Below are 25,291 nucleotides of genomic sequence, written 5' to 3'. Positions count from 1 at the left end.
CTTTGCATTGGGCTGGATTTCTGGGTGGTACATTTATTAATCCACACATGCACACATTCACAGTTCAGGGATGCCCAGTTTGTAATCAGCGTCTGTGTTTGACGTCTCAAAAGTTTGAGGTCGAACATGCCTCGACCTCAGCTAGCATCGACCGCAGAGTTACAACGCACAAAAAAACTGCTCCTACAGTCAGTGATGTCACATTGTAGATTTCTCCAGATGTGAGAAGTCTTTGATGGACTTTCAGGAACAAAAGAAAAATCACATCTTGAAAATAAAACACCAAACTAAAAGCCAGGGATGGCAAAGCGCTCAGCTATGTACAGGTTAAACTGCCCAGTCAAGACAAAAACAACAGTTGTGTAATGGCACAGTTAATGGTTTCCTTTGCCACATCAAAATGCAGTCCACACGTGATCAAATGGTTTTAACAGACATCTCAATCTGCGCATGTTATTGTATTGTATGTGCCAGAAAAGTATGTCGCTCTCAAAAATGTTAAGAAAACAATGTGATTCCAGTTGAGCCTCTGCGTCTGTCTCCAACTCCCCAAAGACAAAACAAAAAATTTATTTTTACATTTATTTCTCAGGAGAGGAAGTCATGAAAGCTGAGGAACATGAACAAGAAACCTCAAACGTATAAATCAGAAGGGAAAAACAGGTAGACATAACAACACTGAGCAGGTTTTAACCGTTTTTTGGCTGAGTGGATGTCTCGTCTGGTAGCGACATCGACACTCGGGTGGGGACATTTTTAGCTCAACCTGCCACGATGACAACAAATCCAACATTTCACTTCATTTCCCAAAAAGTGTCTGAAGAATTGAGCCCCCTCCCCTTTTAAGTCACCAAATTTACAATCCACGAGCCCAAAATTCGTCGTCCCCTTTGCAGTTGGCTTCCAATAACCTCCCACCTCGAGTGTCGTGTGCTGTACAAGCTGAATGTTCTGAAATGTGCTTCAAATGTGCTTCAGTTTGATATCGTCCATGGGCATCAACACATCACAACACCTTGAAGCAAAGCGTGTCTGAAGACAGAAGACAAAACAGACGTGTCCATCAGGCATCACTCTTTTTTAAAGTGGCTAAAGGAGGTGCAGCTCGTAGGGAAGGGTAAGGTCAAACTGACATCAGTGCGCCAAAACGTCACGGTAATATAGAGAGCCAAAGTTCTGCCAGAGTTTTCTGTTTCGCTTCTGTTAAACTCTAGCTTTCAAATTTTGGACTTTGTCAAGATGGTTTCATTTGTCAGGAAGTTAAAAACAATAGGTTTTTTGTCCATATTCTAAGACAAACAAGCAACAGCTGCCCTTGAAAAATCTACCAGAACCAAGTTACTAAATAAAAATAAATAAATAAAAATAAAATAAAGAGATGACCCAATCCAAAAAAGCTCAACTGGAACCAAAAACAAAAACCAGCACTGATTAGACATGAACACAATTTAGCCCCATTTTTACAAAGATAAACTCAAAATTTACCATCATATCAATCAATAACTACATCTCCCATGAGTCTTAGCCATACATACATGATCAAAGCTCACAAGTAGGGATGGGTATCTTCAGTTTGATACCATCCAAACTGGAAACCAATTGTTTGTCGAGCTGGCGTGTGATTGTAATCTTGTTGGGTCAGAAAGTTTCTGATATACAACAAATTTTAAATAATTTGATTCAAGCAAAGTTCTTGTTCAGCTGCCTGTGTTTTCAAAATGAAGTAAGGTATCTATAGGTACAGAAACTGATATTTTATAGGCATTAGTCCCAATAATTGAGATCGTTAATCTGCCTATCTGCTTTCTCTCTGAGAGGAAGATGAAAAGTTCGATACCACTCCAAATGTACAAAAGTACAGAGCTTGAGTCAGGACATGGTTAGCCTAGCTTAGCATTAAGACTGGAAATGAGTGTAAATAGCTAACCTTTCTCTGTCCAAAGATCAAATATGACTGATTGATTTTAATGGGAGTTATGTGCTGGAACTATTTTTTTGCAGTTCCTTAACCAATACATGATGATTAATGGGCTTTAGATGTGTTGGTGGATGTATTTTTGAACTTTGAACAGAGCTAGGCTAGCTTGCGTTTCCCCCGTTTAATGTCTTTGTGCTAAGCTAGGTTAAACAGATCCAGCTCTGTACAGGCATGAGTGGTATCAATCTTCTCGTCTCACTCTCAGAAAGAAAGAATATTTCCCTTGATGACAAAATGCACAAATGTTAACATCCAGTACAGTAAAAGATAAGCAATCATCTTTGAATAAGGACAGAGAACCACAAATAGTTCAAGCAAAACTGGAGTTAAGTCTTAAACAAAGGCAGAACTTCAACTCTTTGTTGTATTAATATTGTCTAACATTAGATGCTGTCTAGTCATGCTGCCCATCTCGTGGACATGATACAGTTTGATTATAAGCTGTTGAGCTGCATATGTATGTCACAATCAAGTTGGTATATCCATGTTCAGTATTAGTGTCATGGTCTACATGAGGATACTTCCCCCCTGAAACTATTACGATTCTGTTGGAAAACATTAATACGTTTACTGTAGCTTTTCCGTTACATCGATTTTCTTGGTTTTGTAACAGCAGTATTTAAAGATGTCGAAAATACCTTGCATTAGTGGCTGCAGCTGTTGCACAGTGACGAAAAAAAAACATGTAGTGCTTTTATTTTCTGCTAAACAGCTTCACACTTATAGATTCTTGTGCTAAAAGAAAAAAAAAAACAGCAAAAATATCTTGGAAAAAAAATAAAAAAATAATTCCACGCGTAAACAGTAGAAGAAACAAAAGCCAGAGCTTTAAAGAGGATGTTGGTGGACACGCAGCTTCGTAGGGTTCGTTAATAAGATGCTTGTCAGTACCACAGGCTCTTTTCAATTAGTGCACAGTCAGGGGGAGGTCGGGGATAAGGACACACCTGTACACTCAGGTGCAACCGACCACACAGGTACAAAAATGGAATGAAAGACAACAAACAAAAACAGAAATTGTACAATCAGACAAGGTTCCCACCCCGCAGAGAGGAGTAGGATTCAAACTCTGCACACCAAAACTAAAAATAAAAAAATTTAAAGAAAAATATTTCCAAAAGCACGACATTACGTTTTGTTTTTTTTTTATATCCTACATCCAGCTCGATAGCGACATTAATAGTTCAACAAGATCAATATATTTTTATTATCATTTTAAGGTACCTCTTATATTTTTCTGAGTATTTACAACTGTACAAGCAAAGCACACACTTCAAAGTGCACAATTTTAATACAGTATTGACTAGTTTTGCATTTACAAGGTTTATATTTTTCCCCAAAACAAAACAACCTAAAACTACGAGAAACAAAACGAACAATCAAAAAAATGATTCTTTTTCGTACATTTTACAAAAACAAAAAAACAGGGAAAAGAAAGAAAACGCTGCTAGATTTGTACTCTCTCTCTCTCTCTATCAGTAAGACTTGTGACGTCTGGTACGACTAAATATTTTCCACGTGTCACGCTTCGTTAACATTTTGGGGATTTTTTTTTTGGAAAAGAAATAAACTATGCTTGTCTTGTATAAAAGTTAAGGCAAAGTCATTTTTCAAGTTTAAATAAAATTCAAGTTTCTCAAACACTGGATGGAAATTTTTTTACATTTTGTGAATATATATAGAGACCTCGATGCATCTCTATTTATTTTCTTCTCCCTAAAAAGAAAACTTAACGATATTTCTCATGGAATAAACAGCATTGGTTTATAAGTAAGTGGATATGGTGCATTTCTCTTTTACCATTTCCACCAATGAGAAAAAAAATTGACCCATCCAAGTGCATCTCAGTCCTTCAAAGAAAATAAAAAAAAAAAAAAAATATATATATATATATATATATATATATATATATATATATATATATATATTTAGCAAACTCAAGATTTAGCGTCCAAATCAAAAGCAGCTATAAAGGGGATTACAGGCTTTTTAATGAAGCGTTCCCCTCTCCGGATGGCCTGTTTTCTCTCAGTGGAATTATCCAGAATGCTTCTTGTTGCAGGAAGACTTTGGTGAGACATGTGAGGTCCCATGTCGTGCAGGTTTGTGTTTCCCCCAGAACAGATATTGTGTATAGTACAGTGGTTTTTATAAGGGTGTTTTTGCATCTGAGGTGATAAAAGATTAAACCCAAGCACACAACTGATGATCAGGGAGGGAAACTCACTTCAATTCTGTTACGCTGCCCAAAAAACTAACTATTGACATTTCCTACTTACAGTTTTGTCATTCATCTGTTATTTCGAGTCTTTTCAAAACTCCTGTATCAATCATTTTTACAAATTTACCAGCCAATTACATTTTTAGAAAACAGTAAGATATCCAAGACTTGGTTGGTTATCTGTCAGAGTGGCTGCTACAGTAGACAGACCTCCCAACCAAACCTTTAATTTAACACAAGTTTCCTCCCTGCATTCGAATTCTTGCTACTTCACTCTGACCGAGGAATCGAAATGTTCCACCAGCTCCCCAACAAACAGCTGTCATCCGAAATGCCGCTCGATTTGAGTCCCATTGAGCCTGCACTGTTAGCTTCTCCATCCTGAAGCACATTCTGTGGGCTCAAGGTGAGTAAAGGATGTAAAAGGTTGGTTTCCTTTACACTGTGCTTTAAATTTAACTCGCCAGGTGCAATTTATCCCCAGAAAACAGGAGTGAAGTAGTAAGAAGGACTGCGGTGCTTTGGTCAATCTTTTCTATTTTTTTTTTTTTTTTTTTAAAAAAAGAAACAACTCAGGATAAATCAAAGTGTGAAAACTCGAACTAGAAGAAACAGACGACGGAAGATGCTGACAGTAAAACAAAACAAACAACAGACAACCCCAGTGGTAGAGACTGTGCGCTGAAGAAGAAGGAGAAGCTGAACATTTTCATCCTGAGGATGGATTTTACACGACTGTTTCAGATTTCCCTCATCGTGTTCCTGCTGTAAACCCAACTGCTCTTGTCTGCCTGTTTGTTAAACGCCTAATTATTTAAAGGATGTTTGGTTTAACACGAGCCCCAACGGGACTCCCGACAAAATCCCTTTCACATTCCAACATGGCAAACTACATTCCAAAAAACCCACTCATCATTTACCTTCATCAGCTTTTTGTTTTTATAAAACATTCTAGGTCTATCCAACCATCTCACTTTCCAACTCAACAGTTTTACAACCACTCTCTCCATGAAAATCCTCATTGATACAGAACCAGAGGCCAAAATCCAAACCACTGCATACCTGTGCGAGCACCAAGTCCGTCAGCAAAAATAAATATTAGCATCCGCAACGAGCAGTCAAAAATACAACAAGCTAGATAAATCTGTAAAGTCATGTGACGCTGCACAAACGTCCATCCTTCACCACAGTGTGTTCAACAGGCATCCACAAGGCACGACAACGAAAAAACAAAAAGGCTTCAGCGATTGTGTCTACAGGGATGGTGTTGCAGGGTTCATTTGCTCCTGGAAAACTGAATTTGCAGTTTTTTTTTCCCCCTCCCTTCAGGATCAATTCCCTTTTTCGCTTCAGGTATGATAATCAAATTACACATTTGCCTGTGAGTCTGAGAGAACGCTTACAGTGCAAATTAAGTTCTGTTGACGTGAATCAAGTATTTTCTACATACAATATCAGATGAGCTGTAGTAACAGGTTCCAGGATTCGACATCTAGCACCATTTCTAGAGGAGAAAAACAAGAAACATCCCACTGCCACCTCTCTGTACCCAAACTCAACTCTTGAGTGCAGGAAACTAACACTTTATGTCCCCTAAAGAGTCACGTTGTCTCAGCAGATGTTCAGAACAAGAACGCTTCCTCCTTATGACAGCTGGTCATCTGTCACAATGATACAGAGACCGAGCAAATGAATGCTAGCTAGTGTTAACTTCCTCCCTCCTGATCACAACTCCAGAGTGAACTGAACCGCTTCAGACGGGAAGCGGACATTTTATTGTCACAACTGAATTTTAAATTTGTCGGCCGACAATCCTCCCCATGTCTTCCTTCGACAGTATGTGCCTGATTAAAGTTTTATTCCACAGTTTTTATTAGGAAATGAGAAGAGAGTGTTGCAGCTGTGAAAGCTTGCTCTGCTTTCCCCAAAAATGCAATGCTGAGAAAATTTAGCTTCCTCCGATTCTTTAAATGTCTTTACACACACTGTGAGCTGTAGAAACACACACCTTAATCCACTTCAAGACTTTCTCAACAAACATATCTTGGGTGACAACAGGTGCCTCAATGCCCAATTTGTCTTTTGGTTGCAGATATCCACATGCCCTTCTTGTCCGATGCTAAAAACAGCACTGATATCACATCACAGCCGTTAGATACAAGCTAAGCAATACAGCTAGCTAGTTAGCAGTGTTAGCAAACAGTAAAATCAATAACACAGCAGAGGGAGGCGATTCTTTACAGAGAGAATGATCAGAGGAAGAAATCGCTGAGGCGACACCCAGCGATGATTACCAGGAGTAACGGTACCAAAAGTTCACAGACAAAGCTCAGCTGCTGAAGAAAACAAAAACAACAAACAAGAGTCATCTAGTATAAATAAATCTGGGGAGAAAAAAACAAAACAAAACAAAAAAACTCAGTTTGAGGCAATGTACACCAAAAAGGATCTGAATCTCGTTGTGGTGACATTTAGATGTTAAGTCTTGCATATGGATATGAATATGTATTGAAAAACACATCTGCTAATTATGACCCATAATTAAGCTACATGAAGTTGCACAACGGTGCCACTCAACATGCAAACAAACCCCTCACTATGAGAGCCAAACAAGGTGGAGTCTGTTGTACGCACTCTTTCCCATCATCCACTGGGGTGGCTTCCAACAATGCCCTGCTGCTTCGCACACAAGACTAATTTAATCCCACAAGGCCATTTGGACAGAATGAATAAATTTCAGTGTTGTCTGTGCCGACTTATAGGCTGACACAACTACGTAATGCAAAAAGAGAAAAGGAGAAATAAAACTGACAAATAAAAAAGGCAAATAAATAGAATAAAAAGAATGAAACGGTGCTCTACATGCACAATAAAGTGCTTTTTGTCTGCAAGCCCTGATCCAGAAAAGAAGGCGTCCTCTATTCTTGTTGTGACTGGTGATTCTGGGATATAAGTATTGAGTAGCCCTGACTTATATTTCCTCTTTTTAAACGCATCTGTGGAGCGTAGTTGGGGGGTTGGAGGACTCAGGGAGGGGCAGGGAGTTGCCCTACTGCGGGGACTTTGGTGGGGTGTGGTGGGGATCTTTGCTGGGGGTTTTCCCTGGGTGTGGGGGTGGGGAGGCCCACCGCCCGCCCGGCCTTCGGGCCTCCCTCGGGGGTCTGCCCGGGGTGACGGCAGCCGAGCCGGGTTTGGAGGAGGGAGGGTATGTCTCTCTGGCCTTGGCCTCCCCTGCAGGGGTGGCAGCATCGGAGCACTTCCTCTCCTCGCCTGCGGGGGCAGCGCAGGCTGGCTTGGCTTCCTTAGGGGTCGGTGGTTGCTGTACTGTCGGGGCGTCCTTCACCCGCTGGCAGATCTCAGCATAGGAAGGCTTCCTCAGCTCCTGGCAGCAGAACAACATAGTCATTAAATATTCTGCACATCACCTGCACCTGTCCAGCACTCTTCTACTGGCCCTGACAGGTTGATCATCAATGTATTTCCTTCTGAAAGGATGAAAGACAAAATCCTCCTGCTGGACTGAGGTCACATTTTGCCCTCTGACAACTTTGGTTAACTATTTTACTCAGAAAAATAAGGAACAACTCAAACACTTCTGTATGACAATGTAGGAACACTGAACAAATACTTTCCCAAGAGGCAACAGGTGACAACAGGCTGTAAAACTGAAAACAGCTCTTACTCTATGAAACTGAAAATAACAAAATACATATAACAGAGGTGGGAGTAAGCCACACATGTGCAAGTCATAATCAAGTCTCAAATCATAAACTTCAAGTCTCAAGCAAGTCACAAGTCACTGTGGTGAAAATTAAGCAAGTGAAGTCGAGCCAATTAATTTGGTCAGGACTCCACTCACATAACATACCTGCTGCTGTGAAGTGAGGTAATAACGCACTGTTAAAATCTCCAAAGTCACTGGAGATACTATCTCATAGCACGCGGATGCACACGGCAAGCGCACATACACTCACAGATAGTGAACTTATGTTGGGACAGCAGGCAGGAACAGTTGTTACGCACTGTGGCAGTATCAAAACCTTGTACAAATAAGAGGAGGATCTCGCATGTAACATGCAGATAGAACTGAATAAAAGCACACAGTGAAGCACATGATGCTGCTGTACATACTGCCATTCCTCTGAGGAGAGCTGCAGGCAGGAGGAAGTAGTAGCATGGGCATGAATATCGGCCGGCGGGTCCTCCCCTGTCGCGATATGTGCATCATCATATTTTAAAAACAAAACGTAACTTCTCAATATCTAGAAAAATACAAATAATTACTTTTTAAAAAGTCAAGTCCTTTCAAGTCACCTGTCTCAAGTCAAAGTCAGGTTTCAAGTCATGAATACCAAGTCAAGGTCAAGTCGAGTCAGTGTTAGTCAAACGAGTCTCAAAATTTGCAATTTGCAGTCGGATTCAAGTCAAGTCATGTGACTCAAGTCCCCAACCTCTGACATGTAGCAATACAAAATTTAACTTGTGCATTAGGAGTGTTTCAATTTGTTCCACCATGGCTATACATTCAAGGCATCCAAACACCTATCATCTCAGTAAGCAGCACATCTAGGTGATGCTGTCGAATGTGTGTTAGCATGTTGGATTTGTTTCCATTTCCAGACCCTACAATTGTGGAGCAATGCCGACACACCATTATCGTCTTCTACACAACTCTTTCTCTGTTGCTGTTGTAGCTGACTGGCAACCTGCAGTCGGGTCTTTTAGCTCCAGCACTGCATTTGCCCTTGCCCTGATGTGACTGACTCGCACATCAATCAGCTTGTTGAACGTACCTCAGCATATTTGTTAACAGTGTACAGCTAAAAGTTTTCAGCCGAAACCTGCGTTTGTTAACTTTGAATTGACATTACATACATCAGTCTAAATAATGTGCGACTGTGTGCATGTGACTGTGCTGCACGCACCATGATGGTTTGACACGAATGACTAGGGTTGGGTTCAACTTAGAACTGATATTGACACCTGTATGTTGAATATGGTACCAGTACCCAACAGTACCCTTTAACAAGCTGCAGCCAACAAGTGATTCTGCTGCTCTGCTCTTTTTTTAATCACACACGGAGCTAAGTCTCTGTCTGGCTGCTTGCCTGTGTGCATGTGTGTTTGCTCACCCCTCTCACTCTGTTTAGACACAACCGACAAATATGTGAACTAAGTATGCCATTTTAAAAACACAATCACATACAGCAGTGACTTTAGGCTATGTCTAAAATAAAACAGAAAAGAAAACAGACTAGATCTCTTGCTGGAACACTGATGGAGCTCCCTGGCTGGCTTCCCAGCTTTGGGGCACTTTGCAGTGCTTCTGCCTCCTTTCTGGCAACTCCACAGAGCGCCGCTGCAACAGCCCAAAGCCTTGAAGACAGCCATGGATTTCCGCAGGTGCTTCATGGCTTTAGTGAGTTTTGCAGTGCTTTCGCCTCCTGTCTGACTCCTACTTTCTATTCCAGGTGCGCTCTTAGGGTAAAATTTGGCACCGTTTGATTTACCGTGAATTGGTACTCTGTAGTACCGATGTAATTCAGTCGGTACCCTTAAAAGCACCATGTTTCGTACCCAACCGTACAGTGCCAATGCTACAGTAAGACAACAGGGACGTGTCTCCCAGCACAGATATTGTTATACGTCCACCTTTACCAATCTACTGAATTAAGTATCACATATAATAGACTTACTAGACATTTTCATTTTGTTGTTTTGTCTGCTAAAACTAAAAAAACTAAAAACTACATTAAGACAAATGATCACATATGCCATGAAAATGTGGTAGATATTTTTGACAACATCAAAAAGCGACTGCCACTAGCCAAAAACATGGCTGTTACTACCACTGCACTATCCAACTCTAAAAAGGCAAACATTTTCAGAGATTCAACCTGACAGCAGTGATATGTTCATCAAACCCACATTTGGTGTGTGGACAGTATTTAATTTGCCGCATCCTATATTACATTTCGCCTCATCTTACAGGTCCTTTGGGGATGTCTGTTCACACCTACACACGTCTGAAGTCTCAGTCTTCTTTCTATCCTCCTGTTTCATCAGCTGCAGGCATTAGCACTTGTGTTTTACTGCAATGCTAAAACCTAAAGCCGAGGGGGAATTTAACTAGTGTTGAAGCAGGATTTGTTTTTCCTGCCTAAGCCCTTAAAAGGCACCGTTTCCTTATGGGAGATTGGTAAGTGCAGTCAATTCTAAATAATCATAAAAACTTTGCCCGCAGTTGTTACAAGTAAATGTTTTAGACTCATATCTGTATCTGTTTTCAAAATGCACAACTGTTGTTTTCCCAGCAGTTGACTGTCTGTACGTAAAATCAATACGAGATGCTGCAGAATTAAGGGGCGATTAATTTACCCCCTTTTGTTCATGCTGAGATTGATTTGTCTGGGAGGGGGTAAGCATTAAAAAGAACTGAGGTGAGACAGGAAAAAAAAACAGTAAGGATGAAATCAATACTGACTGTGGCAGCACCGTTGACTTGCACTGATTTGCTTGCAGTGGACAGAGTGCCAGGAACTCGCTCCACAGACATCTGCACCTCCTTCGGCTTCACCTCCGTCACCTTCACCTCCCTGAAATAAACAAAAACAAGGAGACAATGCCAAGTAAAAAAAAAAGGTGGTGAGACTTAACAGGAACTTATTGTGAGCAGCCAGATGCACAAGACAGTAGCTGCATCAACAATATTTCTTCATTCCAATTGAAATCACTCTGATTAGATATTCCAATTTAACTGTTTACATGGAGGCTAGATAAAGTGATTCAATAAGATGTGTGCTTACAAGCACCAAAGCATTTTATTGCAATGTAACATTTTGACTTGCGTAAAGTGGTTCCACCTGCTGTGAAGCATCTAATCTGCCGAAAATATGACAGGGGAAGAGGGAGGTTTCACCTGTTAATACTGTGGTTGCACCTGTTGATACATTTTAATAGTAAGTTAAGTTTAACCCAGGTTATTTTCTGTAGCTACAAGTTACAGATGTCCCCTGAACGCCTCACATATAGACTATCTGTAGATAATACAACTGACCGATGTCTCAAGCAGGATACTGCTAGGAAAATATGCCCAGCAACTCCACGATTCAGCCAACAATTAAACATAAGGCTACTGTTTCAAAATCAAAAAATATACGTTTTCAGAGCACTCACAAGAGAACGTAGCACTAGCAGAGCACTAAATATTTTTCAAATTTATCAACTATTCTGTCAAAAACAGCAGTGAGAGGGGTAGGGAAACAGCAGCATGTGCAGTCAAACATGCGCAGAAAGAATACATTAATTCCAACCAAAGAGAGACAATCAGATCAAGCATTTACATGGTTATTAGGTGCTAATATTTTCCTTTTGAACGGATTGGTAAATGTTTACACCACTCCTCTCAACCTGATTGTAAATTCCTTCTTCTCTTGGGCCAGGTTACATGAGGCATTTAATTAGGGTCCATGCAAATGCATCTAGTGTAATATCTTTCCTGCTGTGTTATTGTACAGAGGAAAATACAATGACCGGACACAAAGCTTTACAAAACTAGTCTTGTCTTGAAAGTCTTTGACTGAAACTGTTACTGTTATAGTGAGGGGTGATGCAAAAGGAAGGTCAACCTGTGTGGCGCAGAGACTCACACCTCTGGTGCTGAAGGCTAAACTAAGTCGGCAAAAGTACTCATGAACCATATGCTTGCACATCTTTCTGTTCCCATCATCACTTTGGTGAATATATCCTTACAGGTGGAACATACTATGTGGGTGCATTGCTGTAGTGCAGTATAACTGAGGAGAAGCCATGAGTAACAAAGCATTTTTCATAGTTCTAGATAAGAAGTCTTATTGAATAACTAAGGAACCACTCAAGGAACTCAGAGTTAGAAAATTTTGGTTGAGCTACTAATTTTGACACACCTAATAAGTCACCAGCATGTCTTGCCCTTTACTGTTTGCTTTCAGGAGTTTCCTTAAATGTCACTGGCTACTACACTTGTCTGGAAAACTGACTGGCTGCATTAGTTATCTGCAGCCTTTTGAAGTATAGCACCATACACAATGCCCTTCTTGCTCTTGCAAACATTCCCATTTTCAGCGTGATTCTTACGCTGCTGGGAGGGAGGGAGCGGGACTGTGTGGTGGACCGGCGGCTGGGGTCAGGATCGGGGCAGAGGCTGGGGACGGGGTAGTCGGCGAGGGCTGGAAGCTTGTGGGCATTGGGGAGGTGGAGGACCGAAGAGGCTCTTTGGGGCCTGCTGGAGAGGGAACTCCTCCAGTACTGGAATCAGCAATTACATTCTGCAATAAAACAACACATGGACAGACAGAGAGTGAAGCAATAAAGCAAGTAATTTTTTTCTCTCACAGAAGCTTAATAAAACTAAAACTATATTTCATAAAAATCTAACAGGTGCTCTTTAATTCAAATGAGATGGATGCACTTTTAAACAGTAAGAAACCCTGAGATCTACTGGCTTATGGAAGGTTTATTTTATTGTTAGTGTTTTTTTTTGACAGCTAGGAGTCTCACTCTGTAAATGTCCTGTACACGATAAGGTGGTAAAGTAATAGTCTTTTGTAGAATTGGATTATTTCTAACTAACTGGGGTAGACACCAGCTCACTCTGACATAACCTGACGTTCACCCCAAAAGATCTCTGAACCAAACTGCATAAACTTAAATACAGGACTATAATTATTTCTTCTTTAGTAATAAGTTGATCAAGGGCTGAATCATATATGCATTCATTCAAACAGCATGTAATATTTGCATGGAATAAAGGGTGAGTTAGCTCAGGTTTAGTATCAGTCCTTACCCGTTCCTTGGCGTTTCCGACAACTACACTGCTGGCTAGCCGGTTGTCGAATACGTCGTCTGTTTTGAGCTGACCGGCTGCTCCGGGAAGGGGAGGGAAGCTGGAGAGACCTAGCTCAAAGCTAGGAGACGGAGGTTTGGGAGGAGGAGGTGGCGACTGTGGCGTCACTCTCTACACGACGGCAAGAAACACAGAGTCAGCACAAAACTCCAGAGGAGGAGGGAAAAGAAATTATCCTAAATCACAGATGCCTCATTTCCACCGAAAGGTTTGCCTCGGCTCGACTCAACTCAACTTATGTTTGGAACAAGGTCCTTTTTTCTATCTCAATTTCCACTGCAGGTAGTACCTCCTCAGTTTAGGTGCAATTCTCAGTTGATTGCCATAGCGACACTGAGTGAAATTGCTGTGACAGTATCCTCAATGTGACACTTGCTGAACCCTTTCAACAACCAAACAGAGGAATGTCTGCACTTTGTCAATTGTAATGCATAGTGTACTTAGTGTACACTATGGTTTTGCAAGCTGCTATTTTTTCAAATCTGGGAGGTGTAGATAAAAAAAAAAAATTGTGGTTGCTTTTGACAGTGGCTTGGCTATTTAAAAATGTCATGTTTGTGCAGGCTATGCAGTGTCGCACAAGTGATACTACTCTGACCAATCAATGGTCAGCAGTATTTTCACTGCACCTTCTGGTATTGGCTCAGCTCACTTAGAACATTGACCCAGGTGGTGCTAAAAAGTAGCAGACACTATGCACGACTTTTGTCAATGGAAAACCAGAAAAGGACGAATTGAGTTGAGTAGAGAACTGCTGTACCAAGCAGTGGTAAAAGTCACACTACAACCAGTCAGTCAAACGACAAGACGTCTGTCAACAGCTCTGCAAGAGCTGATAGCTCTAGACTGACTAAAAGCTTAAAACCGAAAGGAAAACAATGAAACTACTATGCATAATTTCATTCAACCCCACTTTAATTGTTTTCCTTTTCATTAGTCTCGACATAAAAAAGCCACCAAAGCTACATTAGAACATCAAAAAGTACTTACTGTAAACTTTTCGTCCCTCTTTTTCCTAGAAGTAGAAACATTTTTCCTTTAAGAAAGAGAACACTTTAATTTACAAACATCCATTCTATCTGAAACAATGACTTCACCTAATACACACACAAAACGAATCACTTCTGCACCACATGAACCATATTTTAGAGTACTCACATCATTTAATATGGCAACCGGCATTTAACGATTTACGTTTCAGATTGAGAGAGCTCAATCTAATCTCCAATGTTATCGAAGATGAGCAGCAGAGCTCTATTTTGTAGTTATTTCATGTTTTTTTCCACATAGAAAGACTATGTGAGCTACTTCCTCCCCCTTTTTTTCCATTCATACCATAAAATAAAATGTATATGCCTCAAGCAGACGCTAATTTGCAGCTTACTGCTGTGAGGTGCATCATGTTTGAATATAGTCATTATATTTTTTTTATGTTTGTTTTTTGCTTTTTTTTTTAAAGCTCAAGTTTCCAGTTTTACTAATTTGAAATTGATGAGTACCGCTTGTGGTTGCTTTTGAACTTTTTGTACAATGTACGATCAGAAAATTTGAGGAAATGTGTGTCCGTATCATCAGGACTCTGGTGGGGAGTTGCATAATACTGCTGTCTGGCCACAGAGTGTTCAGGGGCACACAGCAGTATTTATGCATTAAAGCAGTGCCGTACCTTCCTCGGCCGATACCCAGGGAGTAGTCTGGGGTTGTGGGCTCGGTCACTCGCCCCGTGCCCACGGTGTCCCTGCGGGGGAAGGCTGCGGTGGAGGGTAACCTGGTTCTGGGTTGGCTGGTGGGGAGTCGTGTTGGCGGACTGCTGCGAACCCCGTTGAGCCTCTCGCTGGGGAAGCTGGGGAAGAGACCCGGGTTGTCCAGGAGCCCCGTGCTGCGGTCCGCTGTGGGGATGGTTGGCCTCAAGTGAGGTTTACTGTGATTCCTGCAGGAAACCGAAACACTACAGTCAGAAAGTGTGCCGTGTGGAAAATCACTCAGCTACAATCAGCAATAAGCTGCAATTAAGATGTTGCAAGACTTTCTGAATGGTTTGTGTTCATTTGTCAAGAAGAAACCGGACACTTCAGAAATTCAATTAATCACATGTTTAACCACATTCAAGGCTTTGTGTTTAAATGATATGTCCTAAGACCTTGTAAGGGGAAAAAAACAATATGTGATAGACTTCTGGAAGTCGGTTTCCAATATATAACATTTTCTAACAGCAGGATTTCACAATGTTTGTTTTCCTGCATTGCTCCTTTATTAGTGAATGAAAAGCCTCAGATACAAACCTGTTCCTGGGCGAGTAGTGTCTGACTGTGAGCGGGGACGTCGCTGGTTTGAAACTGTGTGATGTGGTAAATCCATTGATGAACTGGTTGTTGTGAAATGGTGCAACCTGGTAGACAGAAAACAAGATTCATAGGCTGAATAAACAGACGTCGGACGTCAAAATTACAAATTTAGATGAGATAATGAGTATCTGCTCAGAGAGGAAAGTGACTTAAGATATTTTTGGACCTTATCTTTTAATTTGATGGTTTCAAGTTATGCTTTATACTGAAAATTAGTCTGGAAAGAAATCCGCATACAGTAGCAGAGCAAAAACAAAGTTGTCTTCTGGGATTCAAGGTAACACAGCTTGACTGATTGATTTAAAACTTGTCTTTTTTTGGGTGAAGTACTCCTTTAATGCCCGGCTGTTAAATAAAAGTGCATCAGTAAGTAAAAAGCTCTGTTAAGTATTTGCTGACTTTTAAGGCTTTAAATGTAGAATTGTACCATTTTAACACCCAAACGGTCTTATTACATCCCTCTTCCTTAACTTCAATGATTCAAAACTACTCTTATCTTTCTTAAAAACACTTTAGAATTATCATTGTTTGTAGCAAACCAAATCTACCAGCTAACACTTACCAGTGTGGGGTCGATGAAGCTGTGTGTGGCCGACCAGGCCTGTGGTGTGATGAGGCTGTATAAGGGGAACTGTTGCTGGGGGCTGTAAACCGGTGGGATGTAGTAGGATGTGTAGCGCTGCTGGGCGTACGGGTTCACCTCCACCGGCCGGTAACCGTTCTTTGGCATGAAAGTGTTGATAGCAATTGCCTTCGCCTTTATCCTCGCCTGGCGGAGAGAACCAGAACAGGGTGGCAAATTAGTACCAGCCAGCAACATGCATATATATGTAATATCCTCAACATCAATTCATGTGTAACAACAATATAATGTACTTAAATATAAAAATGTACCCACCCCAAGGCACACATGTGCTCCTAAGTTGAAAAAGTAAGGAGCGCACAAAGAACTTTAGGGGCACAATGTAAATTGATCAAATAAAGACTGATTGGATGAAAATACATAACAAAGACTCTAACAGATAATCATGTCTGTCTGTATGATTCTGTATGATTATGCTTTTAAAAAGAAGCTGTTAAAGCAGGTTGTGGAAAATCTCTGCTACCTCAAACATAGATATATAGATACATAAAGGAATAATAAGAGTAGCCCTTATTGCCATCGCTGAGGTTAGCTTGAGCATGACCCTTTATCCCCCCTACTGCTCCACTAAAACCAGTGTTGTATTGGTGTCCCATTAGGTGGGTATATTGGGGCTTTCAACAATAATAATGCAGTTTCACTCACAAAAAACACACAGAGTCCAGTTACTTAAGTACTGTACTTAAAGGAATACTCAACCCCCCAAATGACTCATCCTGTATTACACTGAATTCGTAACAGAAAAAATTGTGTTTCCTTGCAAGCCTCCACAGTGGACAAAGAATTAATAAACGTGATGCAAATAGACATTTACAAGCAAAATTATTTAATGAATTTGTATACAAAATGTACAGAAAGGTAAAATCATCAAGTTTTGAAAAAGTATTGCAATTTAATTTTGTCTTTAATGTTATTATCTTATATATATTATTTTTACAATATGATTATCTTATATAATGTTATTACTATCCTTAAACATTCTCTAGGTCCGCAGGACTTATTTCCACCCTGCCCAGCAGCGGTACCGTGGCGAACGGTCCCTAACTGTGGGGAGAAAGGAGCAGGCTTCCCCGGAGGTCCGCCGCTTTTCCCGGTCCCTCTCAGAGGCAGTCCTGGCTAGTTTTATGCCCTGGGCGAACCATCCCTCCCCTATGAGCCTCCGCCGTATTCCTGTCTATGACCCCCGTTCAACCCACAACCGCCAGGATTCGCCTTTCCTTTCTGCTGCTGGTTGAAACGTGATAATAGGGGTGCCCCAGCGCCCACTCCACTAACTTGACGTGGAAATGAGTGGTAGTCTAGAAAACTGGCGAGTTTTGTTTGTTTTGTTTTTTTTGTTTTTTTTTTGGAGGGCGCTTGTGCGCCCTCACATAGATTGTGCCCTGTTCGGTCGCCCACATTGCCCATAGCAAAAAACGTCCCTGGTCCCTCTTCTCTGCCACACTTTGACTTACTGCCACCCAGCCGACAGTGGGACTTATATTCATTGTGCCGACAGTGGCTTGGAAAACCGCCCATAACCGTGTCACACTGGGAAGAGGGAAGAGGGAAGAGGGAAGGCGGCTAGAGTTCCTCCAACATTTGCAGTTAGATTATCATATTTTTTTATTGACAAAAATATAGGCTGTTTCGGCTGATTTTTTTATGCGCACATGTGCCCCTAAATATTTTTTACAGTTCGCACACACCTATTTTTAGTCGCAAATGCGAGTGAAACACTCGCACTGTCGAGCCCTGGGATGAAGAGAAAACCAAACTGAAGCAGGAAGGAAAGTCTGCTAAAATTTTATAAAGAGCAAATACATCTGCAAATAGGAGTAAAAGTGAAGGATTTTTTTCATTTATTTTGCACTCAATTCCAAATTTTCATTTTAAGCCCTCTGATAAATATCGGCCTGTGTCTACATCTTTTTCTTTGTTTATCTGGTCTTTTTTTATTAAATATATATATTTGTACCATCAGCTTCTTGCTAATCACTTAGTAGGAAACACGCTGCCTGGTGAAGGTTCGTAAATGTTTCAACCTGATTAATATTGTCAGTAAGAGCTTGCCAAATGCACAGGTAGCCAGCCACATATAAATTTTCACGTACAACATGTGGTGACTGTAAGCCAGTGTGACCTGAAAACAGAAGTTATTGTTGTGCTCTATAATTGAATGTATTCATTAAGTGTAAATTAAGTGTTGTAAATGAAAGAACCAATGAAATATAACTCTGACAGTGTGCAGTTCAACAACATGTTATATAAGAGTAGCAGGAAAAAGAAAGATTAGAAGGAGCAGCTCTACCCAGCCAGGCTTTTCTTCAGTGGTGTTAATGGGGATTTTCATACATTAGTGGAACTACTTAAAAGTGTGAAGTCACATCACCTCTGAATAAACCCTTTACGTGAAGGTCTGTGATTTGAGATTTCACTGCCAAAAACCTTGATGTGTGCTTCTTTGTGACACTGATTAATTATGCACGAGGAAGGATATCTTAGTCCTGTTCTTCACTAATGAAAATTCAACATTTAAGACTTTGTGGGTGCTCAGATGTGCTTGAAGCACATAAACTGACTGTGACACAGTCCTTTCATCACAAAAAATAAAAGAATTGCCCACAGACAGACGCATGGCTGAGTGGGTGAAATGAACAAAAAGAAAAATTGGGTGTTGACCGGTACTTGAAAGCAGAAAGTTCACAGCACAAATGAGTGCTTGAGGGTGTTTAATGTAGAGATTTTCTTTCCTGAAATCAGGCAACAATTGACCAAAGTTCATACTGATGAAAATATGATGCTCTTAGCTTTATGTCACTCATCCTTATAGAAAGTCAGTGGCCTCAGCTGACTGAGGAAGCAGTGAGGAAAGTTCTCTAACATACAGTCAAAGGTTACTGTTTACATAAGAGTGAATTATATGATAAATATATGTATATTTAACTCATATAGTAGGTCAATAAAAATGGTTATGTATGTAGTAATTTGAATGTTGGAGGTTTAAGTTGTCACTTTGTATGACATTGTTGGGTCAGCTTTTGTTAGTACACGACAATAATTGTAAATTATCTTTGACAAAAGCCTAAAATCAGAGTAATGTAATGTAATGTCACCTACCTTAATAGGCTTCCCTTGGAAGGTCTTCACCTCCTCCCGGAGATACTGATATGCCTTTATCAAGACACAGTGAAAAACACCACTTTAAATAACCAGATGGAGATAAATGACACACAAACAGAAATACACATGATGACTCGATTCATCTATGTGCTAGAAGAATCTTAAAGTATCCTATTACTAACAGGGCAATCACTCAAGCAGGATAATAAATAATGCCAGGAAACCAAAATCATTGGGAAAGAGTTTGTTTTAAGAAAAAAGGGGCTATTTGAGAAAACTGAGATGTGATCTTGTACATATGAAGAGGACAGAGAGACGGGAGACGGGACGTAATTCTGTGTCCCCAGACTCAATATGCACTTGACCATTAGCTTATGGGACTAGTAACTAGCAGAGCAATATCATGGAAGGTGCATGTCTGAACATCAGTAGGACAAAACTTTATTTACATTTCTAAAAGACTGTGGTTGAGGGCTAATCCATGAATTTTACCCTTATCCTCATCCTCCTGACTAAACCATGTAGGTACTTTGGTGTGTGTGAAGGTCAACAGGCTGGACATTAACTCCCTTTTTTATTGTGATTTCCAAGGAAAATAACAAACAACACTAAGATAATACAATATATTATCTTGTCACTTTTGTTACCTGCTGTGCATCTGCTTCTGATTCAAAGGTGATGAACCAGTTATCGTTGTAGGCAAATTCACAGTTGATGAACTTGGGTAAGTTGTCCCCTTTAAAAAGAGCCTCGACCTCCTGCAAACAAAACAAGAGATGAAGTTATTGCCTCAAGTTATTTTCATGGTGACGCACTAAACAACCTTTCCAGAAAATAGCAGCTATGCACCAATAAATAAAGCAAATGAATGAAGATTGAGTCATACAGGAAAAAGACTGGTTTATCTATTACTTTGACCTAAAACAGATGTGAACTGTTAGTGTTTATCAACAATTTTTCCTTCTGTGCAAGAGCAAATTATGTAATTGATTTAATTTATCATGTGTTAAAACATAAAAACTAGTATAACTCAGGATATCGACAGCACATAATACATAATTTTAGACTTCTGCAGGGCCCAATATGACTTCAGGCTTGTTCTGCCTCAAAACAAAACCCAAAACTGATTATTGTCTCCATTTCTTAAAAACAAAACAAAAAACAGACCTACTCACTTGCCACACGCAATGAACACCAGACTTAAACAACAACAACAACAAAAAAACACACAACCCAAACACAGAGTATAGTTATGTTGTAGGCTGGGGTTCTTTGAGCTACTTTGTTTGCAGAGAGCTATAAGGTCATTATTTATTTTTTTATTAATTATTATGTCTGAGCGCTGCTGTAAATAATTGAGTTGGCTCTGAATACTTCATATGGCTGATACATTTAATTATGTAACTCTATATAAAAATTAAAATTAAACAACAACACTAATAAGAATGACCTTGTCAATGGTTCTGATTAAACATCACTGAGATAGATAAACATGATGCCATTTCAGTTATGTAAGTAAGCACGAGAGTTGTCAAGCTCTATGGAATAAAACATCCAGCTGCACACATAACATAAGCTGTTAGCAGAGACTTCCATTGATATTATTCTCAGTTAGTGCAGCTGAAATAAACATTGACATAGCATTTTCTGCCATACTTCCTTAACATTCGCACAACATGATATAATAACAAATTGTTGTATGTGAAAACATTAATTGGACATACTGCAGAGCTGAAAATGTACTTGGTTGGTTGGTTGAACAGAAAATGATCTGCCATGCTGAGGCAGATAAGTAACTGATATTATAAGCATTCTGCAAATACTGAACTGCTTGACTGTTCAGGATTTTTCAGTGTCTGCTGCTGCAGCTGGAAAAGGCTTCAGAGTAACATTAAACCTATTGAAATCTGCACTGTGGTGTGTGGGTGATACCTGTGCTGTGGCTGTATTAGTGGAAAAATGGATGGAGTGTCTCCATATTAAAATCTTGACTGGGTGTAGGGAACAACAGGTGAGATGTTTAAATTGGATGTGTGAATGCAAAATGAGCTCCCTTGTCACCACACCACTGCTGTCATGGTTTATTCAACCGATTCTATTACACAGATGGTGTTCTGCAGACTGAATGCACCACCAAGACCGAGGACTGTGCAAGGTACTGATATTAGCTATACCGGTGATGGATTTGCAATTCAGTTGCTCCGTCTCTTTTTGTATGGGTTATGTTATATATTATATTATATATGGCTGCCATGAGGACCATTCATTACACCGGCTTTACTTTGTTTTAATATAGATCCAAACCATGCGGGTATAATGTCACCCTGCTGTGTGATTTTACATCGTATGCTGGCATTCTGGAAACAAAAAAGATGTGACAGACGTGACTTGTAACACAGCAGCAGCCTCTAGTGTGACATATAACATTACACATCAGGAGGTGCCTTCTAGAAAATAATGGTATAACATGGCAATAACAGTAATTTCTGTCCCTGTTGTGTGCCTGTTGATCTCATCCTCTGCCTGGATGGTAAGCAGCTGCTGGACCTCATTGTCTCCCCACTTTGCGGACATTTTCTGTTGCTGCTCTTGTTTGAGTTAGCTGCTAACTGTTTCTAGCTGCTTTTTAAATATCCAGGCCAAAAGTCGCACACATTATAGGTCATTAAAACGTCACACGTGTCCATTCCTGCTGGCTGTCCTTTTTACACAGATGTCCATTGGTGCTGTTACTACCTGTGCTGTCGGCTTAAAGGTGAGACATCTCTGTCATCCAATTCTGTGATCATACTTTTTAATACAGAACGGCGAGGTGGAATAATGGCACAACACCGTACAACACCCACTGACCTCTATGGGCGTGCTCTCAGGAACCTCTCTGAGGATCACGATGCAGCGGTTCTGATTGGGTCGCACCTTCTCCCCTTTTTCATCCACTTGGACCAATGGCAGAGCTGGAGATTAGAATGAAGCATTCACAGATTATGGTTTGGATTTTGAAAAATAAAAATTACATTTACTGGCTTTTACCTTCGAACTCTTCACTCTTAGTCAATTAATGTGAAAATTGTTAGTACTGAATGCCTCAAATCTCAGTGAAAACAATTAAATACAAGTACATGGGGCCTAACAACAGCACAAATAAGTTACAGTTTGCTTGCAGTATCTTGTCCAATTTCATTACATAAAATCTTGACACTGAGCCATATAATAAAAGTGCAGCTTCAATCCAGACAGGATTAATTTAAGTAGTAAATTAAGTATGTGTACTGTATAAATCAAACACAAGCAAGTAAGACTCTGCTGAATGCACTTTAACAACCTCTCCTGGGAAATCAACCCTGACCACATGCTGATAGAAATTCATCGTGGCTGGTGAGTTTGTCTCGTCAAACAGCCCCCTGAGCACGTGAGCAACAATCATCAAGGTCCTGCTTTACTCTAAGATGCTGGTTGGTGAGTCAAACCATAAAGTGGATAACAAATGTCAGAAGGAAACACTCACATCGTAAAATGTCCACGATCAGCTCCACGTCAGTGCTGAGCTTTTTGACATGGTCCAGGTTGGCCACCGTCACAATTGGCACATATTGGTCACTGTCCATCTGGGAGATGAGGTACATGTCACTGGCCAGATTCTCCCTGATATGAAGAGAAGAAGCAGAAGTGGTTAGAATATGTGTCCTTATAACTGCGTGGAGGTGAAATTTAACCCTTGTTTACACAGATTAAGTTGACTGCACTTCTCTGATTACCAACTACAGTGTCCTCACCTTAGAGGTGGCACATGTAACCACACTCTGCATCTAATGAACATCAAGCAGCTTTATTTGGGAAGCCCAAGGGTAATAAATATGGGAACGTGAACCAGTGAAACTCATGTACCTCTCAGATACAGCTGTTGCACACTTGGCTGCTTTACTAATGTAACTGTGAGCTCAGTGGTTTTGTCAAAGGAAATGTTATGTAGGTGTTCATGGTTTCACCATCTCCAGATATTTTCTCATCCAGTATTTAAATACTTGACGCTTCTGGTTTCACTGTGTTTTTGACTACTGGCTCCCCTTCATGTCTAGTCTTTGTTGTTTGAGTTTTGTTGTTCTTTGTAGTTTTGGAGAAGGTAACAGCACAGTTAACTATACTGGATAATTTGTGCCAAGAGGAAAGAAAAAGAAAGAAAAGTGTGGCCTTGATTTCCTCCAAACCAGCAGCTAAACCACCAGAGGCATTCAACACTATGACATAAAGCTTTCATTCAGACCACGCCTGACACCCACAGAGAGAGAGAGACAGAGAGAGAGAGAAAGAAAGACACAGAGAGAGACAGAAAGAGAGAGAGATGCTTGACCAGTATCAAAACAATGCATAGTCCCACAGTACACTGATGGCAAAAAACATATATAGCTAATAATTAATTAGGATTAATTAGCATTAAATTAATTTCTGTATATGAGGTCAATCATCAAATGATTATATAGTGCAGTAAAAAAATAAAAAATAAATAAAGAAATAAATAATAGTGGTAATAATAATAATAATAATAATAATAATAATAAAATATATATATAGTATTTTTTGTTTGTTTGTTTAGTTTAAAATAAATAAATTTATATGGTTAAAATACTACTAAAAATGTGGGCTTGGCTTGGCCTACCTTTATGCACTGTACAGACTGTAGAGATTAGCTATGACATGCAAGTTTAATGTCATGTACCTAACACTGCACATTCATTTTATTTATTTTCTCGTAATACTAACATTACTGGTATGCCTGATCACCATTCTGCTTGTAATGTAATACTAATCTATTAGTTTTGCTGTATGGATCTGTGCAGTTATTCATAGATAGCAGTTACATCACTGCATCCCATCCAAAAACTTTGAATACAGAACAAGGCCAATTTAAGCTTGCAAGTATGTTTGTTTTTTTTACAAGGCAAACTGACATCAAAATCAAATATTTGCATACTCATGCCCGTCCCTCTTATCAATACCTATATTTTAATGTATCAAATGTCACATTACTTTTATTGCAGCTTTATTTTTATGCCACAAATTGATTGTAAGTAAACATAGAGAAAAACATTACTACTCATACAACAATGTGCTTTCTTAACAAATGCAACAGTCCATACTGTCTTACAATTAGCCAGAGATTAAGACTAACAAATGTGATTTTATAATTTTCAGTTTCATGATGGTGCACACTGGTTTTGCTCTAATTCAACTGAATACCATTCCACAGACGGAGACCTTATTTTGATAAAGCCAATCAAGTCTTGCACAAAGCAGTTATATCAGCAGTGTATCATAGAGCAGAGGCAGAAAGTAGCTAAACAACACAAGAGCCACAGACTCTGAACAACAACAACAACCTACATTAGCTCTCCTGCTAGTCTCCTTCATACATCACATACAAACATGAACACTTGTCTTGTCCTTCACCTTAGCTTGTTGAAAGAGCCACTAAACCCTCATTCAGCTGGGAAAAGTGCACTGCTAACGCCAGCTGCAGCACATTTAACAGCATGTTAACTGATATTTCCCCAAAGGCCTTTGTCTTCCTTGTTACTTATTAACAATACATTTAAAGAACAGATTGACATTATTTTTAAAGTGAAAAAAGGGATGACTAAATGTGACTCCAGTTGGACTTTAAGGATGCACAACCCAGAAGAACAGTCATCGGATAAATCATCATTTCCATTTATTAGGATTTGAGAGGAGTGCCGATGAGCCAAGATATGAAGCTTTACAGTGTACTAATTGTTATTACACATTTTGGGTGTTTTATTTTTTTTCTGTGTTGCATGTTTCAACTTGGGAACAATAATACTGAAGTTGAATTTTGGTAAAAGCTGCAATAAGGAAGATTTTTAGGATGAAAGAGAAGCATCATATGAACAGAAAAGGTCAAACTATGACAAAGTTTCTTGTCCTGCCAGCAGAGGAGTAAGAGATTCAACTTATTTGCTGAAATCAAACCTCTCTCCAATATGCCTTTATAAATTAGTGAGCAATGACTACATGCAGAGAAAGCTCAACAACAACCACCACCTTACTAAGGAGGTGGTTGGGATTTAGATTTGAGGAGGGTGACGTTTATTTTAGGCAATCT

The 25,291-nt window shown here is 39.9% G+C and overlaps 1 protein-coding gene across 3 annotated transcripts in view; it reads right to left on the bottom strand.

Annotated features, from left to right (window-relative positions):
* Window positions 1-7,207: 7,207 nt before the first annotated feature.
* Window positions 7,208-25,291, bottom strand: part of larp4b (La ribonucleoprotein 4B) — a 54,313-nt gene continuing 36,229 nt past the window's right edge. For 2 of the 3 annotated variants that reach the window (XM_033651030.2, XM_033651027.2), the window contains 12 exons: window positions 22,679-22,815; window positions 22,024-22,127; window positions 19,821-19,931; window positions 19,171-19,224; window positions 15,991-16,197; window positions 15,366-15,472; window positions 14,750-15,013; window positions 14,074-14,119; window positions 13,024-13,194; window positions 12,315-12,505; window positions 10,684-10,795; window positions 7,208-7,581 (listed from right to left, as the gene is read on the bottom strand). In XM_033651030.2, the coding sequence (XP_033506921.1) occupies window positions 7,249-7,581; window positions 10,684-10,795; window positions 12,315-12,505; window positions 13,024-13,194; window positions 14,074-14,119; window positions 14,750-15,013; window positions 15,366-15,472; window positions 15,991-16,197; window positions 19,171-19,224; window positions 19,821-19,931; window positions 22,024-22,127; window positions 22,679-22,815 (1,837 nt within the window). In that variant the 3' untranslated portion in view covers window positions 7,208-7,248. The remainder of the gene's footprint in view (window positions 7,582-10,683; window positions 10,796-12,314; window positions 12,506-13,023; window positions 13,195-14,073; window positions 14,120-14,749; window positions 15,014-15,365; window positions 15,473-15,990; window positions 16,198-19,170; window positions 19,225-19,820; window positions 19,932-22,023; window positions 22,128-22,678; window positions 22,816-25,291) is intronic. The other variant, XM_033651028.2, reaches the window with a different exon arrangement.

Source organism: Epinephelus lanceolatus, chromosome 12 (assembly GCF_041903045.1).
Source record: "Epinephelus lanceolatus isolate andai-2023 chromosome 12, ASM4190304v1, whole genome shotgun sequence".
Lineage (NCBI taxonomy): Eukaryota > Metazoa > Chordata > Actinopteri > Perciformes > Serranidae > Epinephelus > Epinephelus lanceolatus.
Note: the sequence above shows the minus strand (reverse complement) of the source record. Positions and strands in the feature narration are given on the sequence as shown.